The sequence below is a fragment of the Cucurbita pepo genome, chromosome 7 (genome assembly GCF_057944985.1).
Source record: "Cucurbita pepo subsp. pepo isolate OVF chromosome 7, ASM5794498v1, whole genome shotgun sequence".
Classification (NCBI taxonomy): domain Eukaryota; kingdom Viridiplantae; phylum Streptophyta; class Magnoliopsida; order Cucurbitales; family Cucurbitaceae; genus Cucurbita; species Cucurbita pepo.
Window position 1 is genome coordinate 8673226 of NC_141804.1, and position 23583 is coordinate 8696808.

Below are 23583 nucleotides of genomic sequence, written 5' to 3' on the forward strand. Positions count from 1 at the left end.
ACCCCAAGCTAAGATACGTCATCTAGTACATCTGCAACAACAGAAATGGGTGAACATCCTTCCGACCCAAAGTGGATTTGGAATGGACGAGAGAACCACTCGAAACTTGGAGACCTTCCCAAAAGCTCAGATAGTTGTAGATCTTAGGCACAAACTTCTTAGTGTCTAGAGAAAAGTATGTGATAGCCTACTAGGGATTGGATGCAGCAAGAGCCTATAAGTATGTTGCTTGCTGAGTATTTTGATACTCGCCCCATTCTACATTTTTTCAGGTGTTTGCTGACTGTTAATCGAGGTGGAGGCATTTAGGAACTGCAAGGTCATAAAGGAGACTGTCCTAGGGCATCAATCATGTTTGTATAATTTGAATCTTTCATGTTTTGTTTGAAATTATATGCCGAACCGTGTCATTCGTATATTTTAATTTATTTTTAATGGTGGAATTATTTGTTTTAAGTTATGCAAAACTTTACCCAAATAATCTAAAAAAGATAAATAAGCTATAAAAGAAAGGGAAACGATACGAACTAGATATGAAGATTAATGGTGTGCTACTGTACTCCAATATGACCCGATACCGACGTGTCCACAACCCTTCTACCCACGATGTCCTTGCAAGTAATAGTTGCAACTTTGATTTGATGTAGCACTTGCATGGTTGAAACCTAAGCTCGAGTCATGTCTTGGCTAGTTAATTTTAGGGATGGAGTGTAATGACTCAAGCTTACGGTTAGCAGATATTGTTTTTTTTTTTTTTTTTTTTCCTTCCAAGCTTCCCTTCAAGATTTTTAAAACGCGTATGCTCGAAAAAGGTTTCCGTACCCTAATATTCATTTTCCGTCGAGGGATCTCACAATCCCTCGAAGCCCAGCGTCCTCACTAACAACCGTTCCATTCTCCAATTGATATGGGACCTTGCAATCCACCTCCCTTTAGGGCTCAGCCTCCTCACTAGCATATCGCCCGGTTTCTAGCTCTGATACCATTTGTAACAGCTCAAGCCCACCGCTAGAAGATATTGTCATCTTTAGGCTTTCTCTTTCGAACTTTCCCTCAAGGTTTTTAAAACGTGCTTGCTTGGGAGAGGTTTCCACACCCTTATAAATAATGTTTTGTTCTTCTCTCTAATCGATGTGGAATCTCACATGGAGTAAAACGGAGACAATGCTAAACTATTAGGGTTTACATTAGAAATGCTCACGAGGTAGGGCAAATACAGAAAATTTGACTTCGTCTCCGTCCCCGTCCCCGTCCCCGTCCCTATCCTAACCACTTGTTTCAATCTCCATTCCTACGAAAAATTTCATTTATTTTTGTTGAAATAAGGACATAAATTGGGATCACAATGTCAAAACATAATTCAAATAAGAAATCCAATATAACCCAATGAACTATACCTTCCTCCACCATCATCATCATGGCATGGCATGAGAGAAAGAAAGCCACACTTAGCCAAGAATAGAATTGCCGGCCACAAACTAATAAGAAGCTTGCATTAACCAAAGTCTATCATCGCCGGCAATTCATCCTTGGCTTAGTAGTCCTCTCTTTCTTTTCATGCAATGCCTTAAATGATATTATTCATTACTACAAAACACAACCAGATACTTAAGTTTTCCCCCACAAACACACATATTTATTGTGTTTTTAAAGTGGAAAGGACAATAAGTTATGGGGAAAACCCATAGCGATAGACATAAATGATTCTTATTCGATTGAGACCATAGTCACCTCCAAAAGAAAGAGCACCTTTGGTCAGCCCACACTTTTGGACCAAAAAACAAACAAGATTCTTATTGAAGAATAAGAATAATAAGTGAAAAAAGGTGGAAGAAGGTGGGAGAAGAGAATAGGAGCGGTGAGGGAAGAGATCGTAAAAAAAATATCGAATATGTCTTTAAGTTTTCAATTTCATATCTAATGCGCGTGTGAAAATTTTTAAATGTCTTTAGGTATTTTAGGCTAAGTTAGATGATTAATTGATGTCATTAGGTAAATTAAGTTCTTTAATGTGTTCTGACCTGATGTCATAAGCCTATATAGGTTGAATTGGGTTCTAAGGATAGTATTGTGATAATCCCATATTAGTTGGGGAGGAGAACGGAACACTATTTATAAGGGTGTGGAAACATTTCCTTAGCAAATGCGTTTTAAAGCCTTGAGGGGAAGCCCAAAGAGGACAATATCTACTACCGGTGGGCCTGGGCCGTTAAAAATGGTATTAAAGTCAGACACCGGGCGACGCCAGCGAGGAGGCTATTTCTTGAAGGGGGAAGACATAGGCAGTGTGCCAGTAAGGACGCTGGGCCCCGAAGGGTGTGGATTTGGTGGGGGTCTCAGTAAGGACGTTGGTCCCCGAAGGGTGTGGATTTGGTGGGGTCTCAGTAAGGACGCTGGGCCCTGAAGGGGGTGGATTTGGTAGGGGTCTCAGTAAGGACGTTGGACCCTGAAGGGGGTGGATTTGGTGGAGTCTCAGTAAGGACGCTGGCCCCGAAGGGTGTGGAGATTTGGTGGAGTCTCAGTAAGGACGCTGGCCCCGAAGGGTGTGGATTTGGTGGGGGTCCCACATAGATTGGAGAAAGGTATGAGTGTTTTATTATTTTTATTAAATGTTTTGGTTGGATGTTGTCCTACCACTTTTGAATCAGCCAAATACACCCCACATTCCCATAAACTGTCCATAAGTATGGGTTATGCTTATATTCATTCAATCATTTCTAATGTGTTTTTTTTTTTTTTTTTTTTTTCTTCTTCTTTCCTTTTTAATTTCAATCACTTCACCTTTTCATTGATCATAGCTTATTTGTCTTGTTTTTTTGTTTGTTTGGGTTTAATAAATTGAGATTTTTTGTTTTAGTTTGAATTCAAGTTAAAAACATTATCTTATAAAGACGAGTTTATGTTTCTTGCGACTAAAGTTTCATGTCGATTAGGCATAGAAATGGGTAACGACCCAAGTTCACTGCTAGCAGATATTGTCCTCTTTAGGCTTTGTCTTATCGGCTTCCCCGTTAAGCGTCTACTAGGGAAAGGTTTCCCCACCCACGGGGTCGGAGACCGGCCGACCTCAATTGAGAATGGGGAAGGAGTGGAGAACATTTTTTTCCGTTACATAAATGAGGTTGGACACGAAATTATATTCCTCTTCCCCACCTCGCTTAATATAAATATATTTTCAACACATACTAAATATATTTATAAACTAAAGACTATTTTGTAGATTTTTTTAATGGTTAAAGACTAAGTTAAATATTAAAATAACTATTTTTAAAAAGAATAGTAAACCGGAAAAAATTATCGAACCCGATTCCCGCAAAGATAAATGGAGAATGAAATAACTGGTGGGGATGGGGACGGGGAAGACTTTCCCACCCCTGCCCCGGTCCATGGACATCTCTAATCAGACAATATCAGTAGGATTTTGTGAAGTATAGAAGACAATGTCTTTTTACTCGTAAATGAGACTTGTTGTACTTTAGAGAAGAAGAGCTAACTTAAATCGGAGAAAACGCATCAAAAGGCCCAAGCTCACTCCTAGCAGATATTGTCCTCACGTATCTGCTAGGAAGAGGTTTTCACACCCTCATAAATGGTGGTTCGTTCTTCTCCCCAACCAATTGAGATATCATAGATTATATTACTCTATCCATTCTCTCAGATTATATTACGCTATCGAGTTTCTCGATAACGGCAAATGGAATATGATAGTAATTGAAATGAGTTTTTGGTCATACAATAAGGAATCCACTTTTTCTTTTTTGAGTATCCCGTCGCACTCAAAGTAGAGAGTGAAAACAAATGGCCTTACTCTTACAAATTGCTCACTAATAAACCTCTGATAGCACAAGTAAACTATATTCTTGAGAGTGAAGAGAGCATAACTTGGTATCATCGGCTGCCTCATCACCAACCATTGCTATTTAAAGAAACAATGTGAATGAAAAGGTTGATATACTCGTAAAAGTATAAAAGATGCTCGATAATCTGAACAAAAAAGACATTCAATCAATCCAACTCAACCCGTATGGTCTGGTTTGAGTTCGGTTATGATTCAAACAAATATAAGTTTCATAGATTGAGCTAGACAATCTAGACCGAATCATCTAAATTTACTGTTAATTTTAAAATATATAATTTTTGCTCATATTTTTATTTAATTTCATAATTATTTTTTATTATTATTTATTTTTAATTAACTTTTAAAAATAATTTTTAAATGCAGATTTTTATGAATGAACCAAGACCACATTCGAATGAGAGCGATCAAGATAGGATAACTAAAAAAGGTTTAAAGGAAATGAGAGTTACTGTCTACACCAATAAAAACTTTGTGGATAAGCGTGCTTTAGTTGGAGCAATTTTACGTAGGAGTGACCTCCTAGAAAATTTTATAAGATGCATGTGAGTGAGGACAAATCATGTTGAAAAGACTCGTGTTTGTCTGTGGAGATAGTCTTCATTCTTGAGACGCGAGAAGTAAGTAACGTGATCATGTCATAGGAGATGTAGGGATCATTCTTAAGACGCGAGAAAGTAGGTAACGTGGCCATGTCGTAGGAGATTGTCGAGGTCATCAGGTGTCGAATTCTATTTTCAATCCTTATCCTAATCTTGGTCATGTCGTAGGAGATGTAGGGGTCATTCTTGAGACGCAATAAGTAGGTAACGTGGTCATGTCATAGGAGATTGTCAGGCTCATCAGGTGTCGAATCCTTATGCGAATCTTGGCCATGTAGTAGGAGATGTAGGGGATTGTTGGGGTCATCAAGTGACGACTCCTATTTTTTATTCTGATCTAAATCTTGAACATGGATCGTTTTAACTTGAAAATTTTACTACCCGAACAATAGAATTAGATCTAAAAATGTCTCGAATTCAACTCAACGAGCAACCATTTCTTTATATAAATATTCCTAGAGATTGTAGTAGCTAGCATTGACACAAAAAAAAAAAAATCCAAAATTATATTGAGCATTACTTATTTAATTTCCACTACTTAAGTTATTTATTAGCCATTATAAATAATTTTTGGACTTAGGGCCCCACTCATGTTGGGAATAATTTGTTGAATTTTTTTTTTTTAAAGATTTTGCAAATCTAAGATACTTTTGAGACTATAATATATATATATATATATATATATAGATCTCGTCTTTATTTTATGAACAAAAGGATACAAATTTAAATATGTAACGACCTATTCTTGATCTTATGTGTTTATCGTTAGTGCATTCAAGGCTCCGACATTCCGCTCCCATTAACGACATTCCGCTCCCATTAACGAGGACTAATCTGATACCAAAAGTGTTAATTAAGTTTGTTAAAGACATCTTTTTATAACTTTTATTTTGTCAAAGATTTTTTTACAATCTAATTAAAGTATTTATGGTTAACTTTTTGGCTTTCTTAAAAATAAATAATAAGGTTAATGAGATATTGGAATAAAGAATTTATCACAAACACTAGACAGTCGAAAAAGCTAACTTGTTGAACCACGAAAGAATTATTTTTTAATTGCATTATACGGTCAAACCGACCCATTTAAAATAACCCATGATTGGTTGTTTGACTATTTTCGTGTTATGCATGGCAAAATTTCGTTTGTAGCTTATAATATAATATAATAAGAATTAAGATGGTCAACGTTACTGAATAAAGCATAGTTCAACTTATTAATATATATATATATATATATATATATATATATATATATATATATACCCAATCAACTGGTTAAAAAAATTAAATTTAGAAAAAAATTATTGATATATAAGTAAGGGACATTATTTTTATTAGTATGAGCTATGCTTAAATTGGACAATGTCGATTAATGAAGGAGGTTCATTGTTCCTATCATGATATGGAATCAGCCCAAGGAAAAGTTTTGATATCAAATGATATGGAATCAGTACAAGGGAAGTAAGATTCATATTACCTTGTTGATCGAATATCTCAAGGCAAGCAAGAATATTTGTTCGAGATTCGAATCACTACACAAGCAAGATCGATCATGTCTAGCTTAAATGATCCTGAAAATGCAATCTAAACTTAGCCTTAATGATAAAGAATCACTTCAAGGGAAAGTATATTTCAGATTATCTTGTTGATCAAATATCTCAAGGCAAGAACAATTGATTGAGATTCGAATCACTCCACAAGCAGATTGATCATGTCGAGCTTGAATGATTCTACATGCAACCTAAACTACATAGAATTGCAAAGAAAATTAATCGTTGGCTAAAGGAAAGCACAAATGCTTCTCTTACTACATTTTCTAAGTCTATTTTACAAAGATAACGTACCTAGCTTTATATAGTCTCAAAATAAAAACAGACATGAGTTGTAACTATATTTCATGACCATAATTAGCCACGGTATATACTTTAGGGATATAATTAACCACTATGTAAATAAGTTCGGTAATACATTAAATAAACCCCATAACTCAAAATTACGATTCACCCCAAATTTATAACCATGAAACTTGATTCTTCTTCAATGTGACATGAATTGAAACATCTTTTGATAATTTTGACAGCATTTTCTTCACATCTTTCTTGAAGTTTATAGTACATGATTGATGTCTCGATTCATATCATTCTCCACTTCTTCAAGAGGATTCGTCCTCGAATCTATTTGTGAAACTTTGCTATAAAAATAAGTTATGAAAATACAAAAGACCTCACAACACTCTCTCACGTGTATACAAGGAATTTTAGGTCACTCTGTTTGCACTCATTTACGCAAATGAAGTTCCCCTTCTCACCTCGCAAAATTTTCAATAGAATCAAGATTTGATTTTAAACTCTGGGTCGATCAAAAGCTAAGAAGATGAAAAATAAATAAAAATCAAATTGAGAAGAAATGCGAAGAAAACATATATCCGATCTTGATTCTAAAGCTCTGATACCAAATGATATGAAATCAACCCAAGGAAAAGGTCCGGTACCACTATCCATATCTTCGATTAATTGGATTTATCCAACTCCATATCATAAAAGGAGTTACTTTTTAATAGATTTCCTAAAAGATTATATATGCCAAGAACATTATTGCATGGATGCCATTTTCAGCTGGGCCCCTCTCACAAAGCAAAAGCTTCTTTTCTCGTGGCTCAATTTGTATCGAGGATCATAAGATATAGGTTTTATAATCACCCCACTAGCTTTTAATTGGATTCAAGAAAATTGGTAAAATAAAAAATTAGATTAATCAATTTTCATTCATTGACTAGAGGTCATTCCACGGTAGATATTGCACTTTTATACACTATAAGATGGATAAGTTGTATTACATTGACATAGTACAAGCAAGTCGATCTTTTACAAGTTGTTCGTAATTATAGGATACATCTTATATCTAAAGTATCGTTGATTCTGTAATAAACAATTTGTTTATGATTCAACCATAATATTAAGTTATTTTTGAGCGAATGAAAGGGTAGGCCCCATTGCTCATTCTATTTACCATTTTATATGAGAATGAGCTAATTATGTTTCTAGCGGTCTATTTGGTGAAGTCCTCAAAATGGGAAGTTTATTTAATCGGGTATAAAAATCACTCTCATGCATGTAAATCAAAGGACAAACTCTCCGAATCAGAATGTCATAGGAACTACATGGCTAACCAATGCCCAAGATTTGAAAGTCATTATCTTGGCTCTTCTTTTCGATGGCTCAATCATAAGAATTTTATGGTTAAGCGTGTTTTATATTGATTAATTTTATGTTGAATGACATCATAGAAACTTTTTTTAGATATATATATGACCGAAAACAAAACATGCTGGAAGAACCTGTGTTTATGAGATAGCTAACTCAAAGAAATGTTAGAGCTATTAGGTGCCGAATATTAATTCAAATATTGGGCATGAGCTGTTACATAACACAATAGAGGGTCTATGAGAGACCTGCATTTTATTCAATTATAATTAATCGCAGTAATTTAATTATCGTAAAATATTATTACAATATAATTGAATTTTTATTTTATTTTTTTACAAATAGGATTAAATGGTTATAAATTTAAAAATATAGTCCCGGTAAATTTTAAAGAAGAAAATAAAGTAACAAAATTATTACTTTTAAAAAGTATGGACCAAAAATATTTTTGAGCGGTTAAAAAAATACTTTTTAACCTAAAAAATATTACTTTAATAACCTAACTCCAACCTCTTTTTAACCCTTAGCTATGTGGGTTTTAATGGGCTTGGGCCTGAAATCCGTGAACTTAAAATGAAGCCCAAATTTAAATAATTTTATGATATTTTAATAAAAATGTTTATTAATATTACATTTTATTCAAAAAAAAAATTTAAAAGTGAGATCAACATTCAACTTTCATTAAATATATATATTTTTTTAATTATTAATCTCATAATTATGGGGAATATATTAATTTTAAATTACATTTTCATTTAATTGGCTCACTATTTGTCACGTGCTCACGTGCTCCTTAGTGGTTTAGGAATCCAAGGAATTTATTATCACAAAATGTAAAAGGAATTAAAAAAATATCAATTTACATTTAAATAACGCTCTTTTTATATATTAAACAAATCAAAATTATTTGTGAGCTACGTTTTAGGAAAGCTTACTGTAAGTACTCAAATCCATCGCTAGTAGATATTAAGGTTTTGACTATACTTGAATTTCACCATCGGGGATTAAGATCAATAGTCATTCTTTCTCACTCAGTACTTCATACTTCATCTTAGGCAGCGGCTTTGGTATGCTTTAAAACGTGTGGGCTTTCCCTTACGAGCTTCCCCACCCTTATAAATGGTGGTTTATTCTCCTCCCCAACCAATGTGGGACATCATAATCCACCCCCTTCGGGGCCCAGCCCAGCGTCCTCGCTGGCACTTTTTCCTTCCTCCAATCGATGTGGGACCACCCCCAAATCTACCCCCCTTTGGGGCCCAACGTCCTTACTGGCACACCGCCTCGTGTCTACCCTCTTTCGGGGAAGAGCGAGAAGGCTAGCACATCGTCCAGTGTCTGACTCTAATACCATTTGTAACGACCCAGATCCACCGCTAGCAGATATTGTCCTCTTTGGGCTTTCCCTTTCGGGCTTCCCCTCAAGGCTTTAAAACGCATCTGCTAGGGGAAGGTTTCTACACCCTTATAAATGGTGGTTTATTCTCCTCCCCAACCAATGTGGGACATCACACTTACCCTCTTTGACTAAATACGAGAACAATGAATAGTTTAAATTTAGAAGTGTGGCCTTTCAGTTTGAACAAATGTAGAATACTCTTAGAGCATACGTCTTGTTCTTAGTAGACCCATTCCTTTAACGTTTTACGTCTTGAAGCTAGATGCACTTCATTGGGGTTTGATAACTCTTAGAATAAGAGTTGTTTTTGTGGACTTTTCGGTTGGATTTTTATGAATTAAGAGTAATGTACTAAGATTTTTATAACGGCCGCCCAAGCCCAACACTAGAAGATATTGTCATCTTTGAGCTTTTTCTTTATGGCTTCTCCTCGAGGTTTATAAAACGTGTCGAGTGGCGTAGCTAGATCTTTAGCAATATATGAGCTAGAGCTAGAGCCAAATGTTTAGCAAAGTGCATGCGAGAGTTCGAATCATAGTTTTAGAACGAATGAAAGCGCAAATCATAGTGCTTGCATGAGACAAGGCAGTGTGCTAGTAAGGACGATGGACCTCGGAGGGGGTGGATTGGGAGTCCCACTTAGATTGTAGAAAGGAACGAGTGCCAGCAAGGACACAGATCTCACATCGGTTGGAGAGGAGAACGAATCATTCTTTATAAAAGTGTGAAAACATCTCCCTAACATACCGTTTTCTGAAGCTAATGCTCGCCCTAAGTAATGATGCTAATATATTGTGTCTAAAAAAAGTTATATATTATTAAATATATTAGGGTTTAGAACTCTACCATTAAAAAAAAATCCATCTTCTTTGATGAATATGTAACTACTTCGTAACACGAGTTTATTTCTATTGGAATGTAAAATCCTATATCGATTGGAGAGAATAACAAGTGTCAGCGAGGATGTTGGGCTTCGAAGATGGGTGGATGGTAAGAACCCACATCGATTGAAGAGGGGAATGAGTGTCAGCGAGGACGTTGGACCCTGAAAGGGGTAGATTGTGAGATCCCACGTCGGTTGAGGAGGAGAATGAAACATTCTTTATAGTAACGTAGAAATCTCTCCTAAAAGACGTTTTAAAAACCTAGAAGCCTGTTTCGAGCAGTCCAAAAAAGACCATTTCATTCGAAACTAATAATAATAATAAAATAAAAAAAAGTTTAAATTATTTTAAATTAATTTAGTCAAAATAAAATATAAATTCTTTTAAAATATATCAACCACTTAGTTGTCCCATAAAAAGGCTCCGATGTGGAAGTGGATGGCATTTCCGTAATTTAGCGTCAACGCTGACTTCAAACTTCTATTCCTTTTCCTTCAATGTTACGCGCCAAACCTAGCGAGTGGTTTGAACGCGAAGAATTTTGACCATTCCTAAGAAGCTTCCTTGAGGTATTTTGGTCAATTCACATTTTAAAATAGTTAATTATGTTGTACGCCCCTTGTGGCCTATTTTCTCAATTTCTTTTTTAACTAAACTTTTGACACATCTACCCTAGCTTCGTTCTCATAGCTTTAAGATGTCATCATCTGTACATGGATGTCTTAGTTTTACCTAAAATATCCGATAAATAGTTTCACTGCTGAGGTCGACAAATACAAACACAAGCAATTATGTTGAGACCTATAATTTCTTAAAAACAGTATAGCCTTACACTCTACTTTCTCGTTCGAACAAGATTGAATGTGTAGTACTTCCCTATATACGGCCCACACATCGCACATAGGTTCACTAGATAGACAAACTCGTATATGCACCTATTAGGTCTGACTCATTGGGCTAGTGCACCCTCATGCTACCATCGCCAAGAAAGGAAATGACTCATATAATATCACGACGAACATAAATATCTCAAAGATACACGTCCGCACTAATCATAACAAGGAAGTATTATGATGCATGTAACAGACAAAATGCATGAGGCATGAGGTATCTTAACATAGAGGATCAACTCAACCGAGTTGCATGTGAGTTGATCATGAGCCACGATCTGTGAAATGGCTCGCCGCATGCACCGCATGTAGGAGGAGCCATGGCTAGGTCTCGAGTCAATATGTAGGCCTCAGGTCAAGTTAGTGTGGTCTGGGTTGATGTTTGATCATGGGTCACACCTGTATTGTTTTGGGGCGGCTGGATTTGTGTCTGACGGATACTAAATTGGATCTACTCGAATTCAAATCCTAGTTTGATACTGACTCGCAAGCTTCTTCTTTTCCATCTGGTTGCTCAAGATTTTGATCTTCTTTTCCATCTGGTTGCTCAAGATTTTGATCTTAATAGTGTTCTTGAGGAGAAAAAAAAAAAAAAAAAAAACCTCCTTAAAATTCTCAAACTCGACAACTTAAGGAAAATGAGGGCTTATGTAATAGCACAAATAAATAAATAAATAAATAAATTATGTTAAAAAAAAAGAATAAATAAATAAAATAACAACAAAAAATATACAGACGTTCCCCACTTCTCCCCACTAACCTTTGGGTCCCTTTCTCCAGTTATCTCCTCGACCCATCAATTACTTACAATCTCAAATTCCTGCCAAAAAAAATATAATAACAACAAAAATGTCATATTTGAAAAAAAAAACTAAAACGACCTTCACCCTTATACACGTATTTACATGAATAGAGGTAGATGCGCATTTATGTATCTGTTTCATTTTTAGAAAAGTACAGTAGGAAAATAGGTTCCGTCATTGCATTCACATGTTCTTACATTTAACTCTTATAGTATGGTCACTTACAGGGTATTTCTGTAAATATTCAAGTCACGTGCTACTTCTATTTTAGATTAAGATAAGACATTCTTTTTTCATAATAAAACATTTATTACGGACTCAAAATATTTCAATTTCCTATAATTATTAATCTAAAAGAAAAACATTAGAATAGATAGCTAACTATTAAATGCAAATGATTGTAAAGTAGAACTCCAACATTTATTTCATTAATTATAATATTTGAAGAACTTTTAGTTAGTACGGAATTCTTTATCTAATTTGGATAATACTATAAATGAATTAAATTCAATTTATTTGAAGAATTTATTATAAAAAAAAATAATAATTTCAGCATTTATTTTATTATGTCCAACCTTTTTAATATTTATATATTAAATAAATTTAATTTATTAATAATGTAAGTAAAAAATAACTTAATTATATCTCAACTAGAGTTTTAATAAAATTAAAAATTATTAAAAAAAATTTAAAAACAAGACAATATTTAAAATATATAAATATAACGGAATAGATAAAAAAAAAAAAGAAAAAAAAAAAAAGAAATTAATAAAAAATCCTAGCTGGCAGCCGACGTCGATTTCGCCGTGGCTCCGTTCAAAACGCAATGAAAGTCAACGTAATACCAAAAGACCTATTGGAATAAGAAGTCGACTACCACGCGCTGATACTGCGCGTGACTTCCACGCTCCGGCAACGTCTGCCCAATCAGAAAATAAGAGAAAAACCCATCAAATGATTTATTTTATTAATAATCATTTTTATAATTTAATTAGCAACGCCGTCCCCGATATGTTTGTGATTGGAAGTGTCATAGACGCTCTCTTCTCTCTCACACACACAGCACCATTTTTATAAACAGAGTTTTAGAGAGAGAGAGGGAGAGCGAGCAGAGAAATTAAACCCGAAGGATCTCGGCAGATTAATTTCCTTCGATTTCTTAAACAGGAACGCAAAAGGGTCGTTTCGATTCTTCGAAATTGTGTCTTAATTTTCTTTAATCGGGCTTGGATTTTGTGGGTTTTTATGGAATGTTCGTCTTCTTCAACGTAGATCTCGGAATTTATCATTACTTTGGAGGTTGGGGGTTTTCAGATCTTCGATTCGACTGCCGGATTCCGATCACTCAGCTCAAGAACTCAGGTGATTTTATTGTTCACTTTTGAATCCAATCGGTTCCGGTGATTCAATTCTTCAATTCCATTTTCGAGGTCTCCCTGTTTTTCTTTGAGTTAATGTGTGATGAATGAAGGTTTTGGGGTTTATTGCATTGTTCTTGTGTTCTTAGTATTTACCACCGACGGAACAGAGCATTAGAGATACTGGGATTTCGGTAGAGTTTGACCGTCTTGGCGGCGGAGCTTTAATGCTTTTGATTGGCTGTTTAGACTAGGCTTAATGTTTTTCACTTAGAGTGGTGGTTGTTGAATTGAATGCATTTGACCTTTGTTGAATGGTTTACAACAAATCAATGCATCTTTTCAAACTTGTATCGGTTAGGAACCACAACTCTCTACAATGGTATGATATTGTCTACGATGAGCACAAGCTTTGTGGCTTTGCTTTTGGTTTTCCCAAAAGGCCTCATACCAATGGAGATTTATTCCTTAAAACCCATGATCATTCCCTTAGCCAATGTGGGACTCCCTCCTAACAATCCTCAACAATACTATCCTTGAACAAAGTACACCATAGAGTCCCCCATGAGGCCGTATGGAACCCTCGAACAACCTCCCCCCTTAATTGAGACTCAACTCCTTTTTCTAGAGCACTCGAACAAAGTACATCCTTTATTCGACACTTGAGTCACTTTTGACTACACCTTTGAGGCTCACTTCTTTGTTAGATATTTGAGGATTCTATTGACATGACTGAGTTAAGGACATGACTCTAATACCATGTTAGGAACCACAACTCTCCACAATGGTATGATATTGTCCACTATGAGCATAAGCTCTCATGGTGTTGCTTTTGCTTTCTCCAAAAGGCCTCATACCAATGGAGATGTATTATTTACTTAAAAACACATGATCATTCCCTTAATTAGCCAATGTGGGACTCTCTCCTAAAAGTCCTCAACCGTATCAGTACGAAAGAGATGGGAATTATAGGCTAGCTATCTTATTGTTACTTTCTAAAGGAAAAAAGTGTTGGTTGGTCACATTTTAATGTTTATAGCCAGCTTTTAAGAAGAAAGTGTCTCATATTATCCCTTGTGAGAGAATTGAGTATCAACATTAAAGCATAGTTATGAATAGAGTGATTTATTGATTAGAATAAGGTGTTTATGTTACTTGGTTGGTAATGATGCATTCATTTTCTAAGTGAAATAGTGATTTGATTTCTTGAAACTTGACGTGAATGCTAGGAGTTTGTTGTTTTCTTTGGGTTATTAAGGAAAATAGAAAAGTGGGGTTTGGAGTTCATCATCAAGACATGATCAAGAGTAAAAGTTTAATATTCTTTGTGAACTATTTTTAGTTTAACAATTTATAGTTTCCTTAAGTTCATGTCTAGTGGTCAGATGTAAATAGTATGTTGGTAGAATATATTATCAGCTTTGGCCTGTTACGTATCGATACCAGTCTCACGGTTTTAAAATGCGTCTACTAGGTTTCCACACCCTTATAAGGACTGCTTTGTTACCCTCTTCAACCGATGTGAGATTTCACAATCCATCCCCCTTGGGGGTCCAGTGTTCTTGCTGGCATATCGCCCAGTGTCTGGCTCTGATACCATTTATAACAACCCAAATCCACCGTTAACAGATATTGTCCACTTTCGCTCGCTATGTATCGCCATCAGCCTCACGGTTTTAAGACGTGTCTACTAGGGAGAGATTTCCACACCCTTATAAGGAATGCTTAGTTCCCCTCTCCAACCGATGTGGGATCTCATAATCCACCCCCCCCCCTTGGGTGCCCAACGTCCTCGCTGGTACAACATCCAGTGTTTGGCTCTAATACCATTTGTAACAGCCCAAGCCTACCACTAGCAGATATTGTCTGCTTTGGCCCGTTACGTATTGCCGTCAGCATTACGGTTTTAAGACGCGTCTACTAGGGAGAGGTTTCCACACCTTTATAAGGAATGCTTAGTTCTCCTCTCCAACCGATGTGGGATCTCACAATCTACCCCTTTGGAGGCCCAACATCCTCGCTGGTACACCGCCCGGTATCTGGCTTTGATACCATTTGTTACAGCCCAAGCCCGTCGCTAGCAGATATTGTCCACTTTGGCCTATTACGTATTGCCGTTAGCCTCACGGTTTTAAGACACGTCTACTAAAGAGAGGTTTCCATATCCTTATAAGGAGTGCTTAGTTCCCCTTTCTAACTAATGTGGAATCTCAACTAGATCGATAAAGTTGAAGAATATTGTGGATCAAGGATGGAAAAAAAATCTTAAAACCAGCCAAATGAGCTTGGTTTTAGTTTTTATTGTCATTGAAATCACATGAACACAAATTTAAAAGCTTGATTTGTTCTCTGCTGTAGAAATGATAGAACTAAAGCAAAGGACATGAGATTCCTGCCAAACAGAAATATAAGTGCTATTGTATATATTTGTAGTGATCATGCATTTTTCAGCAAAGATTATGTGAGAAAGTTTTGACAATGTCGATGGTTTCTTCAATTCCTAACAGATCGATTTGTGTATTCAATATGCAGATTCATTATTATCACTGAAACCGAAATCTCGATCGGAGGTGTTCTAAGCCGAGGCCATTGCCTTGTGATGAACACATTGACCCCATTCATATATTAAGTAGTGATGCATTTGTTCTAGATGAAGACAGGTCACAAGTACCAAATAGACATGGGTGACATGAAAGTTCTGCCCGGTCCACGACCTCGTACTACCAAGAGGCCGTTATGGATTATTATCTTGGTTTCTATGGTCTGTGTGTTCCTAATATGTGCTTATATCTATCCACCCAGTGGCACAGGGGCCTGTTACATATTTTCTGATAAGGGATGCAGGGTTATTACTGACTGGCTCCCACCTTCACCTGCAAGGGAACTAAGTGATGCTGAGATTGCATCACGTATTGTTATTAGAGAAATTTTGAACACTCCATTTGTTCCATTGAAAACTCCTAAAATTGCATTCTTGTTCTTGACTCGTGGTTCCCTGCCTTTTGAGAAGCTATGGGATAATTTTTTCAAGGTAAGTTTCTGTATTTTCTTACTGTTACTTATATTTCATCAACAGTTTACTCATTATTGTATTTGCATTTATCTGTGATGCTGATGCTGGAATGTTCGTTAACAATAGTTGGACTCCGCGTGATAAAAAATGTGCTTTACATTTGTAATCGCCTAAGCCTACCGCTAGTAGATAGTGTCCTCTTTGGGCTTTCCCTTTCGGGCTTCCCCTCAAGGCTTTTAAAACACGTATGCTAGGGAGAGGTTTCCACACCCATATAAAGAATGCTTCGTTCTCCTCCCCAACTGATGTGGGATCTCACAATCTACCCCCTTTTGGGGCCAGCGTCCTCGCTGACACACGTTCCCTTCTCCAATTGATGTGAGACTCCTCAATCCATCCCCCCCCCCCTCCCCCCCTTCAGTCCAGCGTGGCACACTGCTTTGTGTCCACCTCCCTTCGGGGCTTAGCCTCCTCGTTGGCACCATCGCCCGGTGTTTGGCGTTTATACCATTTGTAACAGCCCAAGCCCACTGCTAGCAGATCTTGTCCTCTTTGGACTTTTACTTTCGGGCTTCCCCTCAAGGCTTTTAAAACGTGTCTGCTAGGGAGAGGTTTCCACACGCTTATAAAGAATGTTTCGTTCTCCTCCTCAACCGATGTGGATCTCACGATCCACCCCCTTTCGAGGCCTAGCGTCCTCGCTGGCACTCATTCTCTTCTGCAATCGATGTGGGACTCCCTAATCTACCCCCCTTCGAGCCCAGCGTCCTTTCTGGCTTACCGCCTCGTGTCCACCCCTCTTTCAAGGCTCAACCTTCTCCCAGGCACATCGTCTGGTGTCTGGCTCTGATACCATTTGTAACCGCCTAAACCTATTGCTAGTAGATATTGTCCTCTTTGGGCTTTTCTTTTCCCCTCAAGGTTTTTAAAACGCGTCTGGTGGAGAGAGGTTTCCATACCCTTATAAAGAATGCTTCATTTTCCTCCCCAATCGATGTGAGATCTCACATCATTAGGTTCAAATCTTTCATCATACCAGCTTTTCTAGTACCTAAACCTGGCACGTCGACAAACAACAGAATCTAGATGATCAAGGTTACAGAAACAACCTAGATAATGTGGGAAAATCTCACGTACTTCGGATTACTGTGTGATAACAAGTTGGGATGAATTGCTTAAAATTATAATGCTTCTAGTTTTATAGGATGGCATATGTTTTATACCCCTTGTTCTCGAATCACAATCTGAATCTCATACATATGTCAATCTCTAACGTCTAATGATGCTAGTGAAGCCTATATCATTATATTTTCAGCTGAAACTATTCCCATCTCTTGTCAGGGCCATGAAGAGAAATTCTCTATTTATATCCATGCATCTAAGGAAAAGCCAGTGCACGTCAGCCGATACTTCGCTGGTCGAGAAACTCATAGCGATGAGGTCTATATATTTCCATGATTGATATCATTATGTGCATGTTCTTCCAGTTATCATTACACTTTGGTTTGTGCTAATACTGCTATCAATCACTGATCTATACTCCTTATAACCAGTTTGGTGAACTCATTGTATATTCAGGTTATATGGGGTAAAATTTCGATGGTCGACGCAGAGAGACGATTGTTGGCAAACGCTCTTCACGATCCTGATAATCAGCACTTTGTTTTACTTTCTGATAGGTGATTTTAAGATCGAATCATTTCAAATTCTCCATTCAAACCATGATTACTTTTGCTATTTGTAGAACTGATTTATTATATCTGGAATCGCAGTTGTGTACCGTTGCATAATTTCGATTATATCTATCAGTATTTGATCAATACCAATCTCAGTTACGTGGACTGGTGAGCAATACACGATCGATCTATCGAACACAAAATTGATATAGAGATATGGATGACTTATTTATCATAATTTGATCATGTGTTTAGCTTTAAGGATCCTGGTCCTCATGGAAATGGGAGATATTCAAAGCATATGTTACCTGAAATTGAAATGAAAGACTTCAGAAAGGGTGCTCAGGTATGTTTGAAATGTTCATAAAGACTTGTAAACGTTGCATGTATCTTCAATATTTGAAATGTTCTGTGCAGTGGTTCTCGATGAAGCGACAACACGCTTTGATCGTCGTGGCTGATAATCTTTACTACTCAAAGTTTCGAGATTATTGTAAGGTAAATTGTACTTGCTACGACTTGGTGATTATGTATAACTACATAGTATGAATTTCCTGGTTATTTCAGCCAGGTTTGGAGGGACACAATTGCATTGCAGATGAACATTATTTGCCCACCTTTTTCCATGTAAGCGTTTAACTAAATATCATGAGTGTTGTGTATGAACGTTTTGAACTGAATGTCGTTTTTTCCGTTGTCCAGATGACGGATCCTGAAGGGATTGCAAACTGGTCAATTACTCACGTTGATTGGTCGGAAAGAAAGTGGCATCCAAAGTCGTATGGGGCTCAAGATGTTACCTACGAACTTCTACAAAATATCACGGTATGATTCCTTGTTGTGAGATCCTACATCGGTTGGAGAGGGGAACGAAGCATTCCTCATAAGGGTATGGAAACCTCTCCCTAGTAGACGCGTTTTAAAACTGTGAGGTTGATAGTGGTACGTAACGGGCCAAAGCGGACAATATTTGGTAGTGGTGGGCTTAGGCTGTTACAAATGGTATCAGAGCCAGTCGCTGGGCGGTGTGCTCGCGAGGACGCTGGGGGGGTGGATTGTGAGATCCCACATCGATTGAGGAACGAAGCATTCCTCGTGAGGGTGTGGAAACCTCTCCCTAGTAGACGCATTTTAAAATCGTGAGGCTAACGACGATACGTAACGGGCCAAAGCGGATAATAGTTGCTAGCAGTGGGCTTAGGCTGTTACAAATGGAATCAAAGCCAGTCACCAGGCGGTGTGCCAGCAAGAACGCTGGGTCTCCAAAGGGGGTGGATTGTGAGATCCCACCTCGGTTGGAGAGGGGAACAAAGCATTTCTTATAAGAGTGTGGAAACCTCTTAATAGTAGACGCGTTTTAAAATTGTGAGATTGACAGCGATACGTAACGGGCCAAAACGGACAATATTTGTTAGTGGTGGGCTTAGGCCGTTACAAATGGTAACAAAGTCAATCACCGGGTGGTGTTCTAGCGAGGACGCTGGGCCCCCAAAGGGGTGGATTATGAGATCCCACATCGATTGTAGGGGGGAATGAAGCATTCCTTATAAGAGTGTGAAAACTTCTCCCTAGTAGACGCGTTTTAAAACCGTGAGATTGACGGCAATACGTAACAAGCCAAAGCGGACAATATTTACTAGCGGTGGGCTTAGGCTATTACAAAGACGCCAATAATACATGCACACATTGATAACACCTTACAAAGACAAACATTTTAGCTATAATTGAGTTGGATGTTTCTGTTTGCAGTCGATCGATGTTAGTGTGCACGTTACGAGCGACGAAAGGGTATGATGCTCAATCTCAATCATGATTGATTTCTTTATCTTATGAAGTCTATAACAGCAAATCATTCAAACGTTTTGTATTGAGCTTCTGCAGAAGGAAGTGCAAAGATGGCCATGCTTGTGGAACGGTGTACAGAGGCCATGTTACTTATTTGCAAGGAAGTTCTATCCGGAGGCTCTAGATAACCTTATGAACCTCTTCTCCAACTACTCATCGCTATCAGCCTGAAAATTTTGACATGATATTATTGTTTGATCATATCAGATGTTGCTTCGAACGCATCCATCCGTTCGTACGACGAAAGCTTAGAGAGTCAAGAAAACGCCCCGTTTTGAATGCCGAAACAAAGCAGCCATTGTTTGATGATAGTGAAGATATAGGAGGGAGGGAGGGAGGGAGGGAGAGGGAGGGAAGGATGGTTAATTGATGTGATTTTTTTGTCTAAATTTAAGCCATTTTGGGGCATTTTATGGGTCATCGCTTTGTAAAAGATGACTGTAGAGTAGCAAATAGGCACAGAAGTAGTAGCCAACTTGAATCTCATGGTGTTAATTAAAAGCAAACATTCTTGCCTTATTTGCCTATGCAATGCCATATCAAGATATAGCTGATTTTTTTTTTTTTTTTTTTTTTTTTTTTTTTTTTTTTTTTTTTTTTTTTTGAGAATAGTTATGGGTCACTATAGGTTGGATCTTGATCGAATTAAAGGATAGTTGGGGAGTTGACTTTTAAACCCGTAAAAAGAGAACTTTTAAAAAGAGTGGTGAATCAGTTGGGGAGTTTGACTTTTAAATTTGCGTAAACTTGTAAAAAGAGGGATGAATCAGGGGAGTTGACAATCCTGTAATAAGAGTGGTGGATCTTGGGGAGTTGAGTTTTCGTAAGGGGGTGGGGGGTTGACAGGATCAGAGTGGTGGATCTTGGGGAGTTGAGTTTTAAATCCATAAGAAGAGTGGAGAGTTGACTTTTAAACGATCAATTGGAGAGTTGACTTTTAAACGGATCAATTGGAGAGTTGACTTGAGTTTTAGATCCATAAGAAGAGTGGTGGATCAGTTGGGGAAAGAAACCTTGGTGGTGGATCAGTTGGGGAAAGAAACCTTGGTGGTGGATCAACTGGGGAGTTTGACTTGGTGGTGGATCAGTTGGGGAAAGAAACCTTGGTGGTGGATCAATTGGGGAGTTTGACTTGGTGGTGGATCAGTTGGGGAAAGAAACCTTGGTGGTGGATCAATTGGGGAGTTTGACTTGGTGGTGGATCAATTGGGGAGTTTGACTGGATCAGTTGGGGAGTTGACTTTTAAACTTTTAAAACCGACAAAAGAAATCTCGGTGGTGGATCAATTGGGGAGTTTGACTGGATCAGTTGGAGAGTTGACTTTTAAATGGTGGATCAATTTGGGAGTTTGACTAGATCAGATGGGGAGTTTACTTTTAAACTTGTAAAAAGATTGGTGGATTAGTTGGGGAGTTGACTTTTAAACTTGTAAAAAGATTGATGAATCAATTGGGGAGTTGACTTTAAACCGGCAAAAAGAGTGGTGGATCATTTGGTGGATCAATTGGGGAGTTGACTTTTAAACCAGTAAAAAGAGTGGTGGATCATTTGGGAGTTGACTTTTAAACCCGTAAAAATAGTGGTGGATTAGTTGGGGAGTTAACTTTTAAACTTGTAAAAAGAGTGGTGGATCAGTTGGGGAGTTGACATTTAAAACCGTAAAAAGAGTAGTGGATCGGTTGGGGAGTTGACTTTTAAACCCGAAAAAAGAAAACCCGTAAAAAGGGTGGTGGATCAGTTGGGGAGTTGACTTTTAAACGTGTAAAAAGAGTGGTGGATCAGTTGGGGAGTTGACTTTTAAACTTGTAAAAAGAGTGGTGGATTTGGGGAGTTCCTTTTAAACTCTAAAAAGAGTGGTGGATCATTGGGGAGTTGACTTTTAAACCTGTAAAAAGAGTGGTGGATCAGTTGGGGAGTTTACTTTTAAACCCGTAAAAAGAGTGGTCGCTAGTTTGGTTCTCATTTATAAGAGGACCATTAGTTCACCGCCCTCTCGCGTTGCCGTATGATCCTCTACAATAATATATGAAAGAACCGTAACTTATTGTAGCTATGCTTATTAATATAACCTAACCATTTATCGGTAGACATTCAAGTATATCATTTACAATGAATTTGTATTAGACTAGATATATATATATATATTTCGTAAGTTTAATTTTGAGTGAATTAAGAACGATATCTCTGAGAGCAAGTCTTTTTACTGACCTGAGCGGGAACCACTAAATAATAAGTTTGATTCATAATGATAAAATAGAAGTTGAATAGGACTCTTTCACTTCAAATGGCTTAAGAACTTTTACGTTCCCTCGTTCTCTCTTTACGACACCTTGTCGTTGAGTTTATCCCTCGTGTTTCAATGGTGGGCTCTCCCTCGACTCGTGCTCAAGATCTCAAAGCAACTCCAAGCACTAGAACTATGTATCGTTCTTCGTGTCACCGAACTTTAGCTTTCCATTTGTCGCTCATCAAGATTGGTTTCTGGATTCTGTTTTAAGTAATTTCGTTGTTCATTTGAGTAAGTTTTGATTATTGCATTGATGGGATGATATTCTTTGAAACAGAGTTCGTTTTTCGGAGGTAAACTTTTTTTACGGATAATTTCTTGGATTCAATTCACATTGTACTCGTAGGTGTCACATAGGTAGTCTTTTTGTGACAATCGAGTGAATAAGGAGTAACGGGATGCATCTTTCTTTTCGGTTATTCAATCATAAGAATTCTAAAATTAAGAGTGGTTTGTGTTAGGTTTGTAAGATAGTCTTTAGCCTACCAAGTAACATGAATATGTCATAGGAAAATGAGAGCCATCATGCACTGAATCTGAATTTTAAATTATGATCTGAATCTTAGGTACGAGACGCAAAAAAAAACTTGAAAAGAGAGAATAATTGAAAATTGCAAAATATATATATAACAAAATATTTCCGCTGCCAAGAATCAAATCTAAGTCTTAAGGGTGAAAACTATATATGCTAACCATTGGACGACAACCGATGAATTGTTATATGTGAAAAAAAAAAATCCAAGTCTCAAGGGTGAAAACCATATATTGTTAACCATTGGACGACAACAGAAGAATTGTTATGTGTAGACAAAAAACAAGAAACTTGAGAAGAGTGAATAATAAAAAAAAAAAAATTGTTGTCGAGAATCAAACTCAAGTCTACTGATGAAAGCCATAAATTCTAACCGCTGGATGACAACGATGAAAAAAAAATTATTTTTATTGTCCAGAACGAACTCAAGTCTCCTGGATGAAAGCATGATATCCTAACCGCTCCATAAACCGAAGAATTGTTATGTCAAAAAAAATCACAAAACTTGAAAGGGGAGAACATTTGAAAATTGCAACAAAAAAAAAAAAAAAAATCGAATCAAACCTAAGTCTACTAGGGTCAAATACAAATATCCTAACATTTGGACGACAACAGAATAATTATTATGTGTGAAAATGGAAACAAGAAACTCGAGAAGAGAGAATGATTGAAAATTGCAAAAACAAAAAAAAATATTTCCGTTGCCAAGAATCAAACACGAGTCTCCTCGGTGAAAGCCAAATATCCTAACCGGACAACTGAAGAATTGTTATATGTGAAAAAAAACAAGAAACTCAAGAAGAGAGAATAATTAAAAATTGTAATATATATATATTTCTGATGCCGAGAATCAAATCCGGGTCTCTTGGGTGAAAGCCAGATATCCTAACCGCTGGACGACAACGGAAGAATTATTTTGTGTAAAAAAAAAAAAAGAAACTCGAGAAGAGAGAATAATTGAAAATTTCAAAAAAAAAAAAAAAAAATATTTCCATTGTCGGGAATCGAACCCGGGTCTCCTGGGTGAAAGCCAGATATCCTAACCGCTGGACGACAACGGAAGAATTGTTTTGTGTAAAAAAACAAGAAACTCGAGAAGAGAGAATAATTGAAAATTTAAAAACAAAAAAAACATTATTTCCATTGCCGGGAATCGAACCCGGGTCTCTTGGGTGAAAGCCAGATATCCTAACCGCTGGACTTCAACGGAAGAATTATTTTGTGTAAAAAAAAA

General features: G+C 37.1%; 1 protein-coding gene and 2 non-coding genes across 3 annotated transcripts; 1 reads left to right on the plus strand and 2 right to left on the minus strand.

Annotated features, from left to right (window-relative positions):
- Positions 1–12655: 12655 nt before the first annotated feature.
- LOC111799334 (glycosyltransferase BC10) lies at positions 12656–20048 on the plus strand. Its single transcript, XM_023682858.2, has 11 exons — positions 12656–12999; positions 15528–16026; positions 17350–17448; positions 17587–17687; positions 17781–17852; positions 17940–18030; positions 18102–18182; positions 18252–18311; positions 18387–18509; positions 19434–19472; positions 19566–20048. Exons 2-11 carry the CDS (start codon positions 15646–15648, stop codon positions 19698–19700), a joined length of 1182 nt encoding a protein of 393 aa, XP_023538626.1. The 5' UTR covers positions 12656–12999; positions 15528–15645; the 3' UTR covers positions 19701–20048.
- A 3290-nt stretch (positions 20049–23338) lies between these two features.
- On the minus strand, positions 23339–23410 carry TRNAE-UUC (transfer RNA glutamic acid (anticodon UUC)). Its single transcript has one exon. It is a non-coding gene; the product is annotated as a tRNA-Glu (tRNA).
- Positions 23411–23487: 77 nt separating this feature from the next.
- TRNAE-UUC (transfer RNA glutamic acid (anticodon UUC)) lies at positions 23488–23559 on the minus strand. The gene has a single exon. It is a non-coding gene; the product is annotated as a tRNA-Glu (tRNA).
- Between the last annotated feature and the right edge of the window lie 24 nt (positions 23560–23583).